The 21,217-nt window shown below is 35.8% G+C and overlaps 1 protein-coding gene across 2 annotated transcripts in view; it reads left to right on the forward strand.

Annotated features, from left to right (window-relative positions):
* Positions 1-21,217, forward strand: part of XPR1 (xenotropic and polytropic retrovirus receptor 1) — a 262,854-nt gene that overhangs the window by 56,273 nt on the left and 185,364 nt on the right. For both annotated transcript variants that reach the window (XM_033196381.1, XM_033196380.1), the window contains exon 2: positions 2,071-2,122. In XM_033196381.1, the coding sequence (XP_033052272.1) occupies positions 2,071-2,122 (52 nt within the window). The remainder of the gene's footprint in view (positions 1-2,070; positions 2,123-21,217) is intronic.

Below are 21,217 nucleotides of genomic sequence, written 5' to 3' on the forward strand. Positions count from 1 at the left end.
GTTGATTTAAAAATGGGCAAGTGATCTGATCAGACATTTCTCAAAAGAAGATGTACAAGTGGCTAATAAATAAATGAAGAACATGCTTAACATCACTCTTCATCAAAGAAATGCAAATCATAACCACAGTGAGGTATCATTTCACCCCAGTTAGGCTGTTATCAAAATGACAAAAAACAAAACAAAACAAAACAAAAAAGCAATAGAAATGCTAGTAAGAATGCAGAGAAAAAATAAGTTTTATACTCTGTTGGTAGGAATGTAAACTAATACAGCTGCTATGGAGAACAGTATGGAGATTCCTCAAATAACTACAAATAGAACTCTTTTTTTTTAGATGGAGTCTCGCTCTGTTGCCAGGCTGGAGTGCAATGGTGTGATCTCGGGTCACTGCAGCCTCTGCCTCCCGGGTTTGAGCAATTCTCCTGCCTCAGCCTCCTGAGTAGCTGGGAGTACCGGCACGTGCCACCACGTCCAGCTAATTTTTGTATTTTTAATAGAGACGAGGTTTCACCATGTTGGCCAGGATGATCTCGATCTCTTGACTTCGTGATCTGCCCCCCTCGGCCTCCTGAAGTGCTGGGATTGCAGGCGTGTGAACACTGTGCCCAGCCCAAATAGAACTATTAATACGATATGATTCAGCAATGCCACTACTGGGCATTTATTCAAAGGAAAGGAAGTCAGTAAACCAAAGAGAAATCTGTACCCCATGCTTATTGCAACACTAGCCAATAGCCAAGATAGGGAATCAACCTAAGTGTCCAACAACAGATGAATGGCTAAAGATGTGGTGTATATACACAAAGGAACATTATTCAGTATAAAAAGAATGCAATTCTATTATTTGTGACAACATGAATGGAACTAGAAGACATTAGGTTAAATGAAATAAGCCAGGAACAGAAAGTTAAACACCACATGTTCTCACTCATATGTGGAACCTAAGAATAGTTGATCTCATATAAATAAAAAGTAGTGCAGAGGATACTAGAGGCTGGGAAGGGAAGAGGGGAGGGAGGATAGGAAGAGATTTGTTAAAGGATACAGAATTACACAGCTAGATAGGAATAAATTCTAGTGTTCTGTACCACTGTAGGATGACTATAGTTAACAGTAGTATATAGTTTCAAATAGCTAGAAGGAGGGTATTGAATGTTCTCAATACAAAAAAACTATAGATGTTTTACATGATGGATATCCTAGTTACCCTGATCTGATCACTATAGACCATATGTATTGAAATGTCACTGTGTACCCCAGGCATATGTGCAGTTATTATTTGTGGATTAAAAATAAAATTTCTTAAAAAATTTATTTTTTACTTATTTTTGAGATGGTTAAAATGAACATCATTTTAACCTGTCTCCCAGGTTGGGGTGTGGTAGCACACTCTGTCTCTGTCTCCCAGGCTGGGGTGTGGTAGCACAGCCTTGACTTACTGCAACTTCCGCCTCCTCGGTTCAAGCGATCCTCCCACCTCAGCCTCCTGAGTAGCTAGGATTACAGGTGTGCATCACCACGCCTGGCTATAAAAAATAAAATTTCATTAAAAAAAGTATTGAAGATGAAAAGAGTTCTGGAGAATGGTTGCACAACAGTGTGAATGTACTTAACACTATTGAACTGTACATTTAAATATGGTTAAGATGGTGAGTTTTATGTTACATATACCTTACTACAATTTTAAAAAGATACTTGTATCCAGTTCTTGATAGTTTCTTATGCAGTCTTCTAGTTTTTTTCTCTAGGACTTTTGTTCTGTTTTCTTCAGTGTTTTTTTCTTAGTCAAGAGAGTTTATAATCTCTCAGGTGATTTTTCATCCTTTTCCAGCTGTTCCTTAATTTTAAAGTATACAAGTTAGCCCTCATCCTAAAAATTGGACAATACTGGACTAATGTGAAGGTATAATGTTTGGATTTTAGTTTATAAATGTTAATTGAAGTGTTTATCAATTTAGGGAACTATGTGTGTCCACTGAATATTGAAAAAGAACTATTTAGCTTCAGATACTTTCAGTATAAAGCTTACTCATGATTTCATATATTGTTTTTCTTTCTTTCTAATAGGCTTTCAAGGATATGCTGTATTCAGCTCAGGACCAGGCACCTTCTGTGGAAGGTAAGATGAATTAACCCTTAAGTCTAATCACAGAAAACCTCTTTTTAAGGAAAGATATTTTGTACTGCAGAGTATAAAACTAATATGATAAAACTAAAACTGTCCTATTATATAGGTCTTTTTTTCCTTTTAATAATATATATTATGATTATTTTCTATTTTATTCTAAATTTTTCTCTTGTCTAGCTCACCTTTACCCTCTGACAGATCTTTTACTATGTCCTTATGTCACCTTAGGACTGTGTATCATATATATTGGTTTAGTAAGAAGTTTTTCTCTGTAACGATTCCTTACTTTCCCTCCCCTCCCCTCCCCTCCTTCCTTCGTCCATAATTTGCACAACACAGCTTTTCCTTTCTATTTATGTCATGCCTTTAGAGTGGGACCAGTAAAACAATGGAGAATGTTTACAATGGATATGTGTGTGTGTGTGTGTGTGTGTGTAAGCATGTTTATGTATACATGTGTACATGTTCTCATGTCAGTAAATAGGAGCTAATTCAACAACTGTTCTTGAGGGAGAATGTTCCTTCTGAGCCTGGATATTCATTTTTTTTTTTTTTTATTTTACTTTAAGTTCTAGGGTACATGTGCACAACGTGCAGGTTTGTTACATGTGTATACATGTGCCATGTTGGTGTGCTGCATCCGTTAACTCGTCATTTACATTAGGTATCTCTGCTAATGCTATCCCTCCTCCCTCCCCCGCGCCCCCCACAATAGGACCCGGTGTGTGATGATCCCCTTCCTGTGTCCAAGTGATCTCATTGTTCAATTCCCACCTATGAGTGAGAACATGCGGAATTTGGTTTTCTGTTCTTGGGATAGTTTGCTGAGAATGATGGTTTCCAGCTGCATCCATGTCCCTACAAAGGACACGAACTCATCCTTTTTTTATGGCTGCATAGTATTCCATAGTGTATATGTGCCACATTTTCTTAATCCAGTCTGTCACTGATGGACGTTTGGGTTGATTCTAAGTCTTTGCTATTGTGAATAGTGCCGCAATAAACATACGTGTGCATGTGTCTTTATAGCAGCATGACTTATAATCCTTTGGGTTTATCCCCAGTAGTGGGATGACTGGGTCAAATGGTATTTCTAGTTCTAGATCCTTGAGGAATTGCTACACTGTTTTCCACAATGGTTGAACTAGTTTATTCTTTTAAAATTCCACATCAGGTTTTTAAAATGAGAGTTGAGTGTGAAAAAATATGTATCGAGAATATTCTAAGTTGGATGTAGAGAATAATATCTTTATAAGACACCAAATCTGTGAAGTTATTCTAGTGACAAGCTGTTAGAGACTTGTTCTTATGACAACAGATAGTGAAGTTGTTTAATAAAAGTGTAGATTTATAGTGAAAAGTATCATTTCATCAGTCATATAGAAATGCCCATCTTTCATCTCAAACCATTCTGAATTAAAAACATATTTCCTCTGAACATGTAAAAATCTTTTCTCTTATATTAAGTCAGGAATTGGCATTTAGTTTCATGTCACTGAATTTTAGACTATAATATATATACTTCTCTAATATTTAACTCAGAACACTTAAGGTTTATCAATATGTTTAGTTTTTTATTTAGTTATCTCTTATAAAGAATACCTCCTTTACCTATTTTAAAAATATAAGAAAAATGAAATTCCATAGAAGCTGAACTGATTCCTAACCCTGTGTAACTTGCTTTAATATTGGTTCACTTATTTTACTATTCTGTTTGCAACAAAGATACTCTGAGATATATTGAAAATGGTGATGATATTTATTCATCCCTTTTAGGCTGGAGCATGTTTCTAGTATTTTTAAATTTTCTTTCAGCTGTTATTAGAGAAAAACTGAATTTTGTGAAAGTATGCTCAAAATGACAAATATTTATAGTTAAGAGCCTTTTCTTTCTCTCATTGTCCACAGACATTAACTTCTTTGGACCATGTTATAGGGGAAGTAGTGTAGGAACATGTACTACTTTCACAAGAAAAACATCTGCACACATTCTTTCTTTATACTTTCATGTAAACATACTATACAACTATAGTTTTATAGTGAATTATTACTTTCTTCTGAGTAGGACATTTCAGGGTGCTACCTTAACTTCATTGATAAAATAGGCTTTTTCTCAAAAGCAAGTCAACATAGCAATTTCAGTGTATTGAGAAATTATTTTACTTTAATTTGCTCTCTGTTACTCAAACACACACATTCAAATTCCTAGTTATTTTGTTTTGTCCTTTGAGAGTGAATTTCATGAATCAGTTATACATTCCAAAAAAATCTCTATTTAAAATAAATGTTTTATGATTATAACTAGGAAGTGCTAATATTCTGAAATAATATAGATAAGGACTTACTCTCAGGTATTCCTTATCAATTTATATGTAAATATATATTTCAGATATATTTCTGATACATTTCATTATCTACTCTTCTAGGTAATCACTGGTATTTCTGATATATTTCTGATATATATCATTACCTACTCTTCTATGTAATCACTGGTATTTCTGATACATTTCATTACCTACTCTTCTATGTAATCGCTGGTATTTTTGTGTAACCATTTACATTGGAAATATATGACTGAGATATTGACTTAGAATTCTGTGTTACAGATCATACAGTATGTTATTAATTTTTCTTTTCTTTCTTTTTTTTTTTTTTTTTGAGACAGGGCCTTGCTCTGTCACCCAGGCTGGCGTGCAGTGGCGTGATCTCGGCTCACTGCAACCTCCGCCTCCTGGGGGTTCAAGTGATTCTCCTGCCTCAGCCTCCTGTGTGGCTGGGATTATAGGCGCCTGCCACCATGCCCAGCTAATTTTCGTATTTTTAGTAGAGATGGAGTTTTGCCATGTTGACCTGCCTGGCCGGTTTTGCCATGTTGATCAGGCTGGTCTCGAACTCCTGAGCTCAAGTGATCCACCCACCTTGGCCTCCCAAGTGCTAGGATTACAGTCATGAGCCACTGTGCCCAACCTATTGATTTTTTAAATAATGGCATGTTTAAATTTTTACTATTTTGTTATCCTTTTCTGCAGAAAGACTTGTAAATATAGAATACATGGCAGTAGATTAGGGGATTAAAGTGACTAGAGTTGTGAGGTTTTTAAATTCCTGATGTCAGTGAGTATACTACCTCTTGATATTCGTAACAAATTAAATTAAACTGCAAACTGGACGTTTCCCATCAGTGCGTCAATCAATTATACCTTAATAATCAGGGTTGTTCTGAGGCAAGATAATTTTTTACCTTTATAGATTAAGTATAACAATTCTTACATATAGTACCCATTTGACATTGTAAGTGTCAAGTTTTCAGTGATCTAGAACTGTGGAAAATATAAATTGAAATGTCTTTTACCTTTTCTCATGCTCCCTACTCCCAGTTTGCTGTCTCAGTAATTTTATGGAATTAATCTACTTGGGTAAATGCTCACATCCTTACATCTTTATTTTTTTTTTAAACTGTCTGTCTTCCCTCTTTCCCAGGATACTTTTGAAATTAGATATATATATAAATTATGTGCTGTATTTGATTAATCTATTTTAGTTTTTCCTCTGAATTAATTTCAAGAAAAGCTTCAAACTTTATTTTGTCATATTCTTTTTTAATGTATTTTTTGCTTAAAAGTATCAATGTTTTCTACTCTTTATTTGTGATGGAAAAATATGAGAATCCGATAGTCAATCTAGGTAACGAAACTAAGAAATTGATATTTCTAATGGAAAGGGACATTAAAAGATAATTTTGCTTAACCTTTGTTTTAGATTTGTGTATTCTGAGACCACTTTAAGGTTGCATGACTCAATAATGACAGTTGGGATTATTATTGCTCTATTTGACAACAAAAGAGAATTCTGGAGATTAATATAAAAAGACTTTTTAAAAAATGACTTTGCATTTTTCTCCAAATGATATATTTGAATATAATTTTAATTGGACATTTCCTTGTGTCTCTATTTTTAAAAGATTTAAGAATTTTTAAAAACATTACTTTGAAAAATACTAGGCTATTTAACTTGTTAGAATAAAGCAAATTTTATCTTTCAATAAATTTCTCTCCTCATTTTTTTATTACTCCATATAGTTCCCAGAAATATTGGGGAAGGTTTATAGAATAAGATAGCACATATTAGATAGCAATAGTTACAGAATTTAGAATAAGGGGAAAATGAAGATAGAATAGTGAGAGTAAAACTAGAGTAAATTTAATAGAATAGATACCATGAGGATTCTGGAACAGAAAAAGAACATCAGGCATAAACTAGAGAAATCTGGGTAATGTATGGATTTTAGTTAATAATAATATATCATTACTGCTTCATTGATTACGACAAATGTACCATATTTATGTAAGATGTTAATGATAGAGGGGCAGCTGAGTTGAGGGAATATTGGAACTCTCTGTACTATCTTTGCACCTTTTCTGTAAGTCTAAAACTATTCTAAGGTTAAAAGTTTATTTGGCCAGTTGCAATGGTTCACACCTGTAATCCCAGAACTTTGGGAGGCCTCCTGAAGTAGTCTCCTGACTACTTGAGGTCACGAGTTCGAGACCAGCCTGGACGATATGGTGAAATCGTGACTCTACTAAAAATATAAAAATTAGCTGGGTGTGGTGGCGCATGCCTGTAGTCCCAGCTGCTCTGGAGGCTAAGCAATGGGAATTGCTTGAACCTGGGAGATGGAGGTTGCGGTGAGCTGAGATCGTGTCACTGCACTCCAGCCTGGGTGAAAGAGTGAGACTCTGTCTAAAAAAAAAGAGTGTCTTTAAATAAAATAGATACCATAAGATTTTGTACAATTGACACAATGTAAATTCAACTCTGAATTTTCAGAGGATAGAATAAGATATTATTTCAAAATTGATATAAGGTGAATTTACACCAGTTCCTCAAAAAACGTAGCTTTTACTGAACATGAAATTTGAGAGGAAATTCTTCCTTGGACTCTCATGGAGAGTCTTTTGTTTGTGTGTTGAATAGTATCTCCAACAATAGTTTTACAAAGAGCATGACAGTGAGTTTTCAAAGGCTGCTTCTTATAATCCAAGGATGTAATGTAAAAATGTGTTACTGTGACCTACAATCCCTAAATAATCTGGTCCTAAATCATAAATGTCCGTGATCTCACCTTCTACATTTCCCCTGTTTTTTCCTAGGCTCCTTTCTTTCTTTACCTAAATCAGGCCAAGCTTCCTCTTGCGGTCTGATGTAGCCACTTAGTCACTTTATATTGCATCACTCTACTTTATTTGTTTGCATAGCATTTGTTACTTTCTGATATCTTGTTTTAAAAAATTGATTAATTCTCTTTCTGGAATGTAAGTCTCTTGTGACTAGTGATTATGACTTTTTAAAATTTTTACATCTAGTATCTGAAATAGGCACGTAGTTTACATATTTACTGGACACATCATTGAGTAGGAATAAAAGTGAATCCTTTTCTTCAATTCCTTGAAGCCAACGTACTGTTTATGAAAAAAGGAGTAAATTAACCTAGCTTTGCTTCTCTATGTGTGTGTGTGTGTTTTAAAAATTTTTCAAATTCTCTTGATCTATTATGTTTAGATGCAGAATTTTACCTGCTGGTTAGATGACCAAACATATTATTATTAGTTGTTGTTTTACAGTACTGGCATTTTGATTTCATAAGGTGTAGTCTGAGATGACACATACGATATTTTTTAAAAATTAGTAGAGGAGCAGATGATACAAGTTCATAATTTTAAAGGTTTTTTGTTTTTGTGGCATCATGTTTTATTGCTGAGAAACTATATTTTATGAAGTATTGAGAGTATTTTGTTAAAACACTAATTAAACCGTTTCTAAAGTTTTTATGTTTAGCCTGTAATCCCAGCACTTTGGGAGGCCGAGACGGGCGGATCACGAGGTCAGGAGATCGAGACCATCCTGGCTAACACAGTGAAACCCCGTCTCTACTAAAAATACAAAAACTAGCCGGGCGAGGTGGCGGGCGCCTGTAGTCCCAGCTACTCGGGAGGCTGAGGCAGGAGAATGGCGGGAACCCGGGAGGCGGAGCTTGCAGTGAGCTGAGATCCGGCCACTGCACTCCAGCTTGGGCGACAGAGCGAGACTCCGCCTCAAAAAAAAAAAAAAAAAAAAAAAGTTTTTATGTTTAGTATGCCTCCTTTCAAAGATACGTGAAATTGGCATAGATTTGAAAGACCATACGTAGGTTGTTAGAGGATTTTTTAATATTTATCTACTCAGTGGAATGTATTTTTTTTTTTTTTTTTGAGACGGAGTCTCGCTCTGCCGCCCAGGCTGGAGTGCAGTGGCCGGATCTCAGCTCACTGCAAGCTCCGCCTCCTGGGTTTACGCCATTCTCCTGCCTCAGCCTCCCGAGTAGCTGGGACTACAGGCGCCCGCCACCTCGCCCGGCTAGTTTTTTGTATTTTTTAGTAGAGACGGGGTTTCACCGTGTTAGCCAGGATGGTCTCGATCTCCTGACCTCGTGATCCACCCGTCTCAGCCTCCCAAAGTGCTGGGATTACAGGCTTGAGCCACCGCGCCCGGCGTTTCTGTTTTTATCTTATAATACATTCCTTTTGATGGAGAGTATACATAGCTAATGTTAGCTTAGTTCATCTCTGAGTCAGTTAGCTGAATACAGCTATCTGACTTTGTGAAATTGGATAAATAAATAGAGATAAGGACATAAGTAACTGGCCACCACACTAGTCTCTGTTTTTCTGCCATTTCTTCTTTAGTCTCCATGTTCCCTCCCCAGTCTTGTGAACAGGTTTTGTTAGAAATTTTGGCTTAGGTTCTCTCTGCGTATTTTATTTGGTTAGCAGATGTGTTACAGTTTCCCTAAGCTCCTTAGAATTCAGTTCTTAGTGACATTGAAGAAGAAAGTGTGCTTGTAAATTATTCATTCTTATTATACGCTTCAATGGACAGGGTCCACTTCAAGCATCTTCTTCCATGTCACCCCTGTCCCCAGATCTTTGTTGTTTTAACAGATGTGAGCTTGCTTTTTAGTTCTGGAGAATGGAAGACTGAATTGCATTTCTAAAATTCATGAAGTAGTTTTCGCATTTATAGGATTACTGTCAAATATGTGCATTTATATAACATTACTTTTTCATGTTATTTTAAATCTCCCCCCCCCCCCAGTTTCCACTTTGTTATCTTGCATATTTATCTTGAAAAGAATTATTTACATGACTTTTCTGACCTAGGTGTAAAACAGTTCGGTGTTTATAATAGGCAGAGCCATATTTAATCTGCTACATTTTCAGCTGGGCAAAGGCAGGAGAGTAGCTTTTCTAAGTTCTATTTTTCTGTTAATGTTGTTTTGTCAGTAAGGTATCCTAGTCATTTATTGTCTCTGCTTGAAGTGAGTTAATGTTTCATGAGAAGACTATATAAGGGACTAGTAATGAGGTTAACCCCAAGAATGAAATGGTAATCTGTCTGTAGGCACTGAGCCTTGTTGTGAGAGCCATAAAGAAATACAGATGGCTAAGATTGGAGGTTGAGACAATAGCCAAGCCAACAAAATAATTGCCATCTCTTTAAGAATGATATATATATATATATTTTGTTTTTTGTTTTTATTTTTTTATTTTTTTTATTTTTATTTTTTATTATACTTTAAGTTCTAGGGTACATGTGCATAACGTTTATATCATGTATAACTCCCCAATGCAATCCCTCCCTCCTCCCCCCTAAGAATGATATATTTTATTCTTCATTAACTCCCTTTAGAAAGGATGAAAAGACCTGATTGATACTCAAAAGTCATGTAATGGAGTTACTTCTGAAGGATGTGCCTTATTGATTATTTGTTTTATGTTTACATTGGAAAATGATTTGCGTGTTCATTTGTGTTATGGCAATGACAACTTGTAGCTAACAAGAACTATTAACTTCAAAAATGGACTCGTATATTCTATAAAGATGTCAGTAACCTCAGTCTAGTTCGCTAATAGGCAAGATGTACTTCTGAAGAACAGGTAGCATTGCTATTTGATTTGAAGAAATATCTACTTTTTCACAGAAAGAGAATTAGATCTAATTTAATGCCCATTGTTATGACATTAGCTAATGATATAAATAGTAAAATTATGTTATGAAAACAAATACAGTTTTTAGTAGCATATAGGTAGGAAGCTGGAAGCAATGAAGAAGTGTTGTGAACAAAGATTTATAATCCTTTCTTCGTGACACTGTATTTAATGCATCTTTAGTGTTTAAAGTATTTCATCACCTGTAAAAGTCACTAATATATAAAGTCACCGTTTTAGTTATCACACAGTGTCATTTCTTTTTTATTACCAAGTTTGAGAGAAGGTCATGAAATAGGGAAGAGATAATGATAAAGCATTAAATCATGGAACAAAAAAGATCTGGGAATTAAAAATGTAGACTCTACACTGTAGAGGAAAAGATAACAGCAGATGGATATGATGATTTCAGATAGACTTTCCTGAAGTAGACATTAGAAAGCTGGAGCAATTGTTAAAGTTTAAAGTTGGCAGAGTTCAAAGTAAGGGAAATTCCTCCTTGAGTTCTTTTCATTTTCTTTAGGCAAGACCACCTAAGGTGTTTAGTAAAGAAACAATGAGAAAGCTAGAAAGAAGCGTATGAAGTTGTGATCAGAGAGTAGTGGTTTTCCAGTACTAGGTATCATTGAATAAAAGAAAAATTCCTGCCATTGAAATGGAAGAGATGCTCTAAAAATCATTTAGAGTAGCATCAACTTCAATTATCTGAGGCAGTATGAAGAAAAAAGAGGAAGTCAATAATTGGAAAAGTAGATAATCTCTTGTATTAGTTTCCTTCAGTTGCTATAATAACCACAAACTTGGTGGCTTAAAATGACAGACATTTATTCTCTCACAGTTTTGGAGGCCAGAAGTCTGAAATCAAGGTGTCTGCAGGGCTACTTTCCTTCTGGAATTCTGGGGGAGAATCCGTTTTTTGCCTCTTCCAGCTTCTGGTTATTGCTGGCTTTCTTGGCTTGTGGCCACTCCAATTCATGCCGCTTTACCTTATCCTTTGTCTGTCCTCTGGGTATCTGAGGACATTTGTCATTGGATTTAAGGTCTGCCTGAACAATCCAGGATGATGTCATCTCAAGATCTATAATTACATTACAAAGACTCTTTTTCCCAATAAGATCACATCACAGATTCTAGGGATTTGATATAGATATCTTTTTTTGGTGGAGGGGAAGGGACACTTTTGTGCCTACCATATTCTTAAAAAATTTTTTTTTAGTTGTTGTTTTAGAGACAGGATCTTACTCTGTCATCCAGGCTGTAGTGCAGTGGCACACTCATAGCCCACTGCAGCCTCAAACTCCTGAGCTCAGGAGACTGTCCCACCTCAGTCTCCCAAGTAGCTAGGACTACAGGCACACGCCACTGTGCCTGGATAATTTAAGAAATTTTTTTGTAGAGACATGGTATTGCTATGTTGCCCAGACTGATCTTGAACTCCTGGGCTCAAGTGATCCTCTGGCCTTGGCCTCCCAAAGTGCTGGGATTATAGGCATGAGCTGCCATTCTCAGCCTACTATATTCATGCATTTACATTTAAAAAATACATTTTAATGTTCTTCAAATTGTGAACTAGAGCTTGAAGTCCAAATGAGGCATTTGCTTCAAGTGTTTCTACCTGCTGTATTTTGAAAGGAGCAGTCAAATGGTGTCAAAGAAAAATTCAGGTATGATTCCAGAAAGTGAAAAATTGGCCAATAGATATTAGTCAGACTTGAGTGTATAAAATATAGTAAAGGACCATTTATCTGCCTCTAGTGATAGTTACATGCAAAATATTCCAAGTTATAGCTCAAATTTATCTTTATTTCCAATATTCTTCCTGGGGGAAACAAGGACCACAGATCTCTTTTTAGTATACAGGAGCAATGTATTTTCCCCTCCCCCATCCCAGTTTTTTTTGATTGTGGAACTTTTAAAGACATACACAAGTAGTGAGGGTGTATAAAGAACCCCACTTTTCAATAATTGAACTTTAACCATTATCAGTGAAAGGGCTAATTGTGTTTCACCACACACACACACACACACACACACACACACACACCATGTTTTCTTTATCCATTCATCTGTTGATTCCATATCTTGGCTATTGTGAATAGTGCTGCAATATGCATGTTGGTGCTGATATCCCTTTGATATACTAATTTTATTTTCTTTGGATTGGTGGATTAAGTGGTCATTCTATTTTTAGTTTTTTTAAGAAACCTCCAATCTGTCGTTCACAGTGGCTGTAGTAATTTACATTCCCATGAAGAGTGAATAAGAGTCCCCTTTTCTCTGCATCTTCAGCAGTATTTGTTATTTTTTATCTTTTTGATAATAGTTATTCTAACTGGGGTAAGTTGATATCTCATTGTGTTTTTGATTTGCATATCCCTGATGATTAGTGATATTGAGTACTTTTTTCATATACCTGTTGGCCATTTGTATGTCATCTTTTGAGAACTGTCCATTCAAATCCTTTGCCCACTTTTTAATGGGATTATTTGTTTTTTCATCATTGAGTTGTTTGAGTTCCTTGTGTATTCTGGATACTAGTTGCTTTTCAGATGAATAGTTAGCAGATATTTTCTCCCACTCTGCAGGTGCTGTCTTCACTCTGTTGATTGTTTCCTTCGCTGTGCAGAAGCCTTGTAGTTTAATATAGCCCCATTTGTGTGTGTGTGTGTGTGTGTGTGTGTGTGTGTTACTTTTGTTGCCTGCACTTTTGAAGTCTTACCCGTGAAATGTTTTCTCAGACCAATGTTCTGAAGCATATCCCTTTGTTTTCTTCTGGTAGTTTTATAGTTTCAGGTCTTACATTTAAGTCTTCTATCCATTTTGAGTTGATTTTTGTGTGTGGTAAGAGAGGAGGATCTAGTTTCATTCTTCTGCATATGGATATCCAGTTTTCCCAGCACTGTTTTTTGAAGAGGTTGTTCTTTCTCCAGTGTATGTTCTGGAGCCTTTGTTGAAAGTCAGTTTTCGGTAAATATGTGGGTTTATTATTGGATTCTTTATTCTGTTCCACTTGCCTGTGTATATGTGTTTAGTCCAATATCTTGCTATTTTGGTTACTATAGCTTTGTAGTATACTTTGAAGTCAGGTAGTGTGATGCCTTCAGCTTTGTTCTTTTTGCTTGGGATTGCTTTGGTTATTCGGAGTCTTTTGTGGTTCCATGCAAATTTTGGGATTTTTTTTTCTATTTATGTGAAGAATATCATTGCATTTTGATAGGGATTGTATTGAATCTGTAGATTGCTTTGGGCAGTATGGTCATTTTAATGCTATTAATTCTTCTGACCCATGAGCATGGGATATCTTTCTGTTTGTGTTGTCTTTACTTTCTTTCATTGGTGTTGTTTAGTTCTTATTGTAGAGGCCTTTTGCCTCCTTGGTTAAATTTATTCCTGGGTGTGTGTGTGTGTGTGTGTGTGTGTGTGTATACGTATGTATGTATATGTATATATATGTAGCTATTGTAAATGAGATTGCTTTCTTTTCAGTTAGTTCATTATTGGTATATAGAAATGCTACTGATTTTTCATATGCTAATTTTGTATCCTACAGCTTTACAGAATTTATCGGTTCTAAGAGGTTTTTTTGGTGAAATCTTTTGGTTTTTCTATATCTAAGATCATGTCATCTATAAAGCAGGACAACTTGACTTTCTCTTTTCCAATTTGGATTCCTTTTTATTTCTTTCTTTTGCCTGATTGCTCTGGCTAGGAATTTCAGTACTATGTTGAATAAGAATGATGAAAGTGGGCAGTTCTTATAAGAAAGGCTTTCACCTTTCCCCCTTCAGTATGATGTTAGCTGTGGCTTTGTCATAGATGGCCTTTCTTTTTTTTTTTTTTTAACTTTATATATATTTTATTGTTGCAGTAATACAGACTACAAGAAATTAGCTTATTAAGTAAAATCTACCTTCATTCTTAATTTTACTATACTTGTTTCTCTCTGAATCCTTCTAATCAGGTCCTCTATGGGACAGCACAGAATACTAGGAAAGAATTATTTAACGGTTTTCTTTATATTTAAAAACAAATCTTAGGGATTTTTTTAAATTTTTTTTTTATTATACTTTAAGTTCTAGGGTACATGTGCATAATGTGCAGGTTTGTTACATATGTATACTTGTGCCATGTTGGTGTGCTGCACCCATCAACTCGTCAGCACCCATCAATTCGTCATTTATATCAGGTATAACTCCCAATGCAATCCCTCCCGATATATGGCCTTTCTTATGTTGAGATATGCTCTTTCTATGCCTAGTTTGTTGAGAGTTTTTATCATGAGAGGAGATTGAATTTTATCAGATGCCTTTTTTGTGTGTCTGTTGAGATGAGCGTATGGTTTTTGTTTTCTGTTGATGTGCTATTTCATATTTATTGATTTGTGTATGTTGAGCCATCCTTGCATCCCTGGGATAAATCCCACTTGATCATGGTGTATTATCTTTTTGATGTATTGATGGATTTTGTTTGTTAATATTTTGTTGAGGATTTTTGCTTCTGTGTTTGTCAGAGATACTGGCCTATAGTTTTTTTGTTGTGTCTTTGGCTGATTTTGTTACTGGAGTAATGCTGGCCTTGTAGAATGAGTTAAGAAGAGTTTTCTCCTCTCCAGTTTTTTGGAATAGCTTGAGGAGAACTGTTATTAGTTCTTTACAAGTTTGGTAGGATTCAGCAGTAAAGCCATCCAATCCTGTAATTTTCTCGGTTGGGAGACTTTTTTTATTACTGATTCAGTCTTACTACTCGTTATTGGTCTGTTCAGGTTTTCTGTTTCTTCCTGATTCAATCTTGGTAGGTTGTTCAGGAACTTATTCATTTTCTCCAGGTTTTAAAATTTGTTAGCATTAATTTGTTTATATTAGCATTAATTTGTTCATAATAGTCTCTAATAAGTTTGTATTTCTGTGGGATCAGTTGTAATGTCTCCTTTTTTCTTTCTAATTTTATATGAGTATTCTTTTTTCCTTGGTTAGTCTTACTAGTGGTTTATCCATTTTACTTTTTCAAAAACTTATTTTGCTGATCCTTTGTATATTTTTTTAGTCTCTATTTTTTGTTTATTTCTGCTCTGATCTTTATTATTGCTTTTTTTTTTTTTTTTTTTTGAGACGGAGTCTCGCTCTGTCACCCTGGCAGGAGTGCAGTGGTGCGGTCTCGGCTCATTGCAACCTCCGCCTCCTGGGTTCACGCCATTCTCCTGCCTCAGCCTCCTGAGTAGCTGGGACTACAGGTGCCAGCCACAATGCCCGGCTAATTTTTTGTATTTTTAGTAGAGACGGGGTTTTAATTTTTTATGTTTTTAGTAGAAATGGGGTTTCACTGTATTAGCCAGGATGATCTCGATTTCATGACCTTGTGATCTGCCCACCTCAGCCTCCCAAAGCGCTGGAATTACAGGCGTGAGCTACTGCACCTGGCCTATTATTGCTTTTCTTCTACTGATTTGGGTTTGACTTGTTCTTGTTTTTCTAGTTCATTGAGGTGTATCATTAAATAATTTGAAATCCCCCTACTTGTTTGATGTAGGTGTTTATTGCTATAAACTTTCCTTTTAGCACTGTTCTAACAGTGTCCTATAGGTTTGGGTATGTTGTGGTTCTATTTTCATTTGTTTTCAGACATTTAAAATTTTTCTTTTTAATTTCTGTATTGACCCATTGGTCATTGAGTAGCATGTTGCTAATTTTAATGTATTTGCATAGATTCCAAAGTTCTTCTTGTTATTGATTTATAGTTTTATTCCATTGTGGTCTGAGAAGTTACTTGACATGATTTTGACTTTTAAAAAATGTTTGAGATTTGTTTTGTGGCCTGACATATGGTCTGTCTTAGAGAATGTTCCATGTGCTGATGAGAAGAATGTTTATTCTGCACCTGTTGGGTGAAATGTTCTATAAGTGTCTGTTGGGTCTATCTAGTTTAAGTGCAGTTAAGATGTTTATTTGTGGCCGGGCGCGGTGGCTCAAGCCTGTAATCCCAGCACTTTGGGAGGCCGAGACGGGCGGATCACGAGGTCAGGAGATCGAGACCATCCTGGCGAACACTGTGAAACCCCGTCTCTACTAAAAAATACAAAAAACTAGCCGGCGAGGTGGCGGGCGTCTGTAGTCCCAGCTACTCGGGAGGCTGAGGCAGGAGAATGGCGTGAACCCGGGAGGCGGAGCTTGCAGTGAGCTGAGATCCGGCCACTGCACTCCAGCCCCGGCGACAGAGCAAGACTCCGTCTCAAAAAAAAAAAAAAAAAAAAAAAGATGTTATTTGTTTATTTTCTGTCGAGATGATTGGTCCAATGGTGAGAGTGGCGTGTTGAAGTTCCCAACTATTAGTGTATTGGAATCTCTTTCTTTAGATCTAGCATTTGCCTTAAGTATCTGGGTGCTCTGGTGTTGGTACATATATATTTAGAATTGTTGTATCGTCTTGCTGAATTTTTTTTTAATCATTATTTAATGACCTTTGTCTCATTTTACAGTTTTTGACTTAAAGTTTGTTTTATCTGATACTGACTTGCTCACTTTTGGTTTCTATTTGCACGAAATATCTTTTTCCTTCCCTTTGAGTCTATATGTGCCTTTACAGGTGAAATGGGTTTCTAGTAGGCAGCATATAGGTGAATCATGTTTACAAAATCCATTCAGCTAGTATATATCTTTTAAGTGGGGAATTTAATCCATTTACATTCAAGGTTATTATTGATAGTTGAGGACTTATTCCTGTAATTTTGTTCATTGTTTTCTGTTAATTTTATACATCCTTTGCTTTTTTATTCTGTTCTTGTTTATCATGTGGTTTGGTGGTTTCCTGTAATGACAACATTTGTTTCCATTTTCTTTCTCATTTTTGTGTATCTGCTGTACCAGTGAATTTTATGCTTTAGTGTGTTTTCATGATGGTAGATATTATTCTTTAGCTTTCAGATGTAGAATTCCCTTAAGTATTTCTTTTAGGACTGGTTTAGTGGTGATGAATGAATGCCCTCAGTTTTTGCACATTTGGAAAAAAAAATTCTCCTTCATTTTTTAAGGATAGCTTTGTTGGGCATAGTATTCTTGGCTGGTGGATTTTTTTTTCCTTCCAGCACTTTGAATATATCATCTCATTGTCTTCTGACCTGTAAGGTTTGTAGTGAGAAATCTACTGTTAGTCTGCTGTTAATTACTGTATATGTGACTTGACAATTTTCTCTTTATGTTTTTTGAATTCTCTCTTTGACTTTTGATAGTTTGACTATAATATGCTTTGGGGAGGACCTTTGTGGGTTGAATCTGTTTGGAAATTCTTGAGCTTCTGGATCTGGATAACCAAATCTCTTGCAAGACTTGGAGAGTTTTCAGTTATTTTGTTAAATAGGCTTTTTATATCTTTATCCATCATTTCACCTTCTGGGATTCCTAGAATTAGAATATTTGTCTGCTTTATGGTGTCCCATATGTCACATAGGCTTTCTTTAGTTTCTTTTATTCTTTCTTTCTTTTTTTTGGACTGACTGGGTTATTGAAAAGTATTTGTCTTCAAGTTCAGAAATCCTTTCTTCTGCTTGATCTAGTCTATTGTTGAAGCTCTCGATTGTATCTTTCATTTCATTCATTGACTTCTTCAGTTCTAGGATTTGTTTGATTTTTTAAAATGGTATCTTTTTGTTACTTTCTCATTCTGATCATGAATTATTTTCCTGATTTCTTTATATTGTTTATCTATGTTCTCTTGTGTCTCATTGAGTTTCTTTAATATTATTTTGAATTATTTTTCAGGCATTTAATAAATTTCTCTTTTTTGGGATTTTTTTTTTTTTTTGTACTGGAGAACTTGTGTTTCTTTCATATTTTCTTGCTTTTTCATGTTTCTTGCATCCTTATGCTGATGTCTGCACCTCTGATGTAACAGTCACTTCTTCCAATTTTATGTATTGACTTTCTTGGAGAAAGACTTTTTCCTATAGGCATAACTATAGTGTTGGTTGGGTAGGTTGCTTTGGTTTTGATTCTGGGTAGGGCAGTAGTGTAGTTTCTGAATTATTTATGTAGCTTTAATCAGTGTCAGTGGTATCTATGAGTTTCTCATTGGCTTAGACTGTGTTTTTTAGTGAAGGCTGTTTTGAGGCTTTGCTAGGGATGAAAACACTAGACCAACTAGTCCTTGGGCACCAGTGGTGGTGGCACTGGGCAAGGTGGGCAAGGTGGACAAGTTCCCAAGCCACTGGATGGCATATATGGATGCCAGCAGTAGTGATCAGGGTGGATTGATTCCAGGTCAGTAGTTGGCACACTCAGACTAAAGCAGTGGTGGTGGTGGGCGGAGTGGGCTTATCTTCTAGTTCCTGGACATCATATGTGTATGTCAGCAGTGGGCAGAGCAGACCTATCTGCAGGCCTCTGGATAATGCATGTGGGTGCCAGCATCAGTTGGGGTGGATCATTCCCAATTCTTAGGCTCCTGAATGATGTGTGCAGGTGCTGGCCATGGTAAGCAGGGCAGACCTCTTCTCAGGCCCCTGATTATGCACATAATGCACCAATGGAAGGCAGGGAAGATCAATCCTCAGTCATGCTGATGACAGGCACAGCTACTGGCAACAGTGGTGGACAAGGGCAGGACTTCCCCCATGCCCCCAGATTTTTTACATGGCCCCTAATTGTTTTATGTGTATTTTGAGATTTATTAGCTTGAATAGGGACCCAAATAAGATTTATCATACAATATATTGTGATTGATTAGTAGGTCTCTTAATTTTTCATTGGTCTATAATGTCACCATTCAGTACAGAAGGCACTAGCCATATGTAGTTATTTACATTGATTAAAACTGAAATGAAATCATCTGGTCCTTAGTTGCCCTACCCATATATCGAGTACTCAGTAGCAATGTGAGGTTAGGGGCTACCATACTGGACAGTACAGATTATTTCTGTTATTACAGAAAATTCTGTTTGTTAGAGCTAATTTATAGGTTTCTGCTCCATCTCTTTTTTTTCTTGAGTTTTTTGTTTGTCTTTTTACAGTTTTGCTATTATTGTTGTTATTTTTTGATGGAAGAAACTGGCTTATTCAGGTTTTTTTGTTTTTGTCTCCTAGAGTCTGGATTTTGCTGATTGTACTCCTGTGGTGCATCTTAGCATAGTTTCTGTTCTCTTTATTTACTGTAAATTTGTAGTTAAATCTAGAGGCTTGTTTCCATTCTGACTATATATAATGTGTATATGTATTTTTCTCAAGAACACTTTATAGGTGCTGGAGTGTATTTCTATCAGGAGGGATATATATATATATATATATATCAGACTATCTCTTTTGTTGCTACTGATGATCATTGCCTAACCCTAGATCTTTTAAATCATTAAGGTTTACAAAATGGTGATATCCTAACGCTTCTGTGTTTATTAGCCAGAATTCTTCTATAAAGGGAAACTTCCCTTTGTCAATTATTTGGTTATTCTTACATACAGATTGTATAGGAAAGAGAGCATAAATGCTTAATTATTTCTCTTTATCTTTTTCAAAATAATGTTGATTTTCTAACGTTTTCTGAAGATGACCCGTGGAATGTTTTAAGTGTCTTATTCAATTTGTATATTTCAATATATTTGGTACAATGCAGTTTTATCCCTATTAATGATTAAATTCCCATCTTTGGCCAATGGGAGCCTATTCAGTTTGTTTTCTCATTCCTTTTGATAGAATCCTAGTATCCTATTATAGCTTCTTTTCTATTTGATATGACAAAATTTTCCAGACTTGTCATATGTATTTCCAGCCTGGGCCTCCAATCAGCCATTTTTCCAGGGACTGTTGGTTTTTTTTTTTTTTTTTTTTCCTCAGTCATAATCATGGAATCTTACTTCCTTTTAGACGCCAATACTGGACACTGCTTTGGAAGTATCATTGCTACTGGGTTATTCATTTTAGGCTTTCTGTTTCATGGAATAGAAATGCATGCATGTATACACTTATAATATAAATGTATATAATATATTTAAGATACAATTCTTTTTTTTTTTTTTTTAAGTCAAATTTTTTTTTATTTTATTTTTTTTTTATTTTTTATTTTTTATTTTATTTTATTTTATTTTTTTATATACTTTAAGTTCTAGGGTACATGTGCATGACGTTTATATCATGTATAACTCCCCATGCAATCCCTCCCTCCTCCCCCCTCCCCATGATAGGCCCCAGTGTGTGATGTTCCCCTTCCCGAGTCCAAGTGATCTCATTGTTCAGTTCCCACCTATGAGTGAGAACATGCGGTGTTTGGTTTTCTCTTCTTGTGATAGTTTGCTAAGAATGATGGTTTCCAGCTGCATCCATGTCCCTACAAAGGACGCAAACTCATCCTTTTTTATGGCTGCATAGTATTCCATGGTGTATATGTGCCACATTTTCTTAATCCAGTCTGTCACAGATGGACATTTGGGTTGATTCCAAGTCTTTGCTATTGTGAATAGTGCCGCAATAAACATACGTGTGCATGTGTCTTTGTAGTAGAGTAATTTATAATCCTTTGGGTATATACCCAGTAGTGGGATGGCTGGGTCATATGGTACATCTAGTTCTAGATCCTTGAGGAATCGCCATACTGTTTTCCATAATGGTTGAACTAGTTTACAATCCCACCAACAGTGTAAAAGTGTTCCTATTTCTCCACATCCTCTCCAACACTGTTGTTTCCTGACTTCTTAATGATTGCCATTCTAACTGGTGTGAGATGGTATCTCATTGTGGTTTTGATTTGCATTTCTCTGATGGCCAGTGATGATGAGCATTTTTTCATGTGTGTTGGCTGTATGGATGTCTTCTTTTGAGAAATGTCTGTTCATATCCTTTCCCCACTTTTTGATGGGGTTGTTTGTTTTTTTCTTGTATATTTGTTTGAGTTCTTGTAGATTCTGGATATTAGCCCTTTGTCAGATGAGTAGGTTGCAAAATTTTCTCCCATTCTGTAGGTTGCCTGTTCACTCTGATGGTAGTTTCTTTTGCTGTGCAAAAGCTCTTTAGTTTAATTAGATCCCATTGTCAATTTTTGCTTTTGCTGCCGTTGCTTTTGGTGTTTTAGACATGAAGTCCTT

Source organism: Trachypithecus francoisi, unplaced genomic scaffold (assembly GCF_009764315.1).
Source record: "Trachypithecus francoisi isolate TF-2019V2 unplaced genomic scaffold, Tfra_2.0 Lachesis_group5, whole genome shotgun sequence".
Classification (NCBI taxonomy): Eukaryota; Metazoa; Chordata; class Mammalia; order Primates; family Cercopithecidae; genus Trachypithecus; species Trachypithecus francoisi.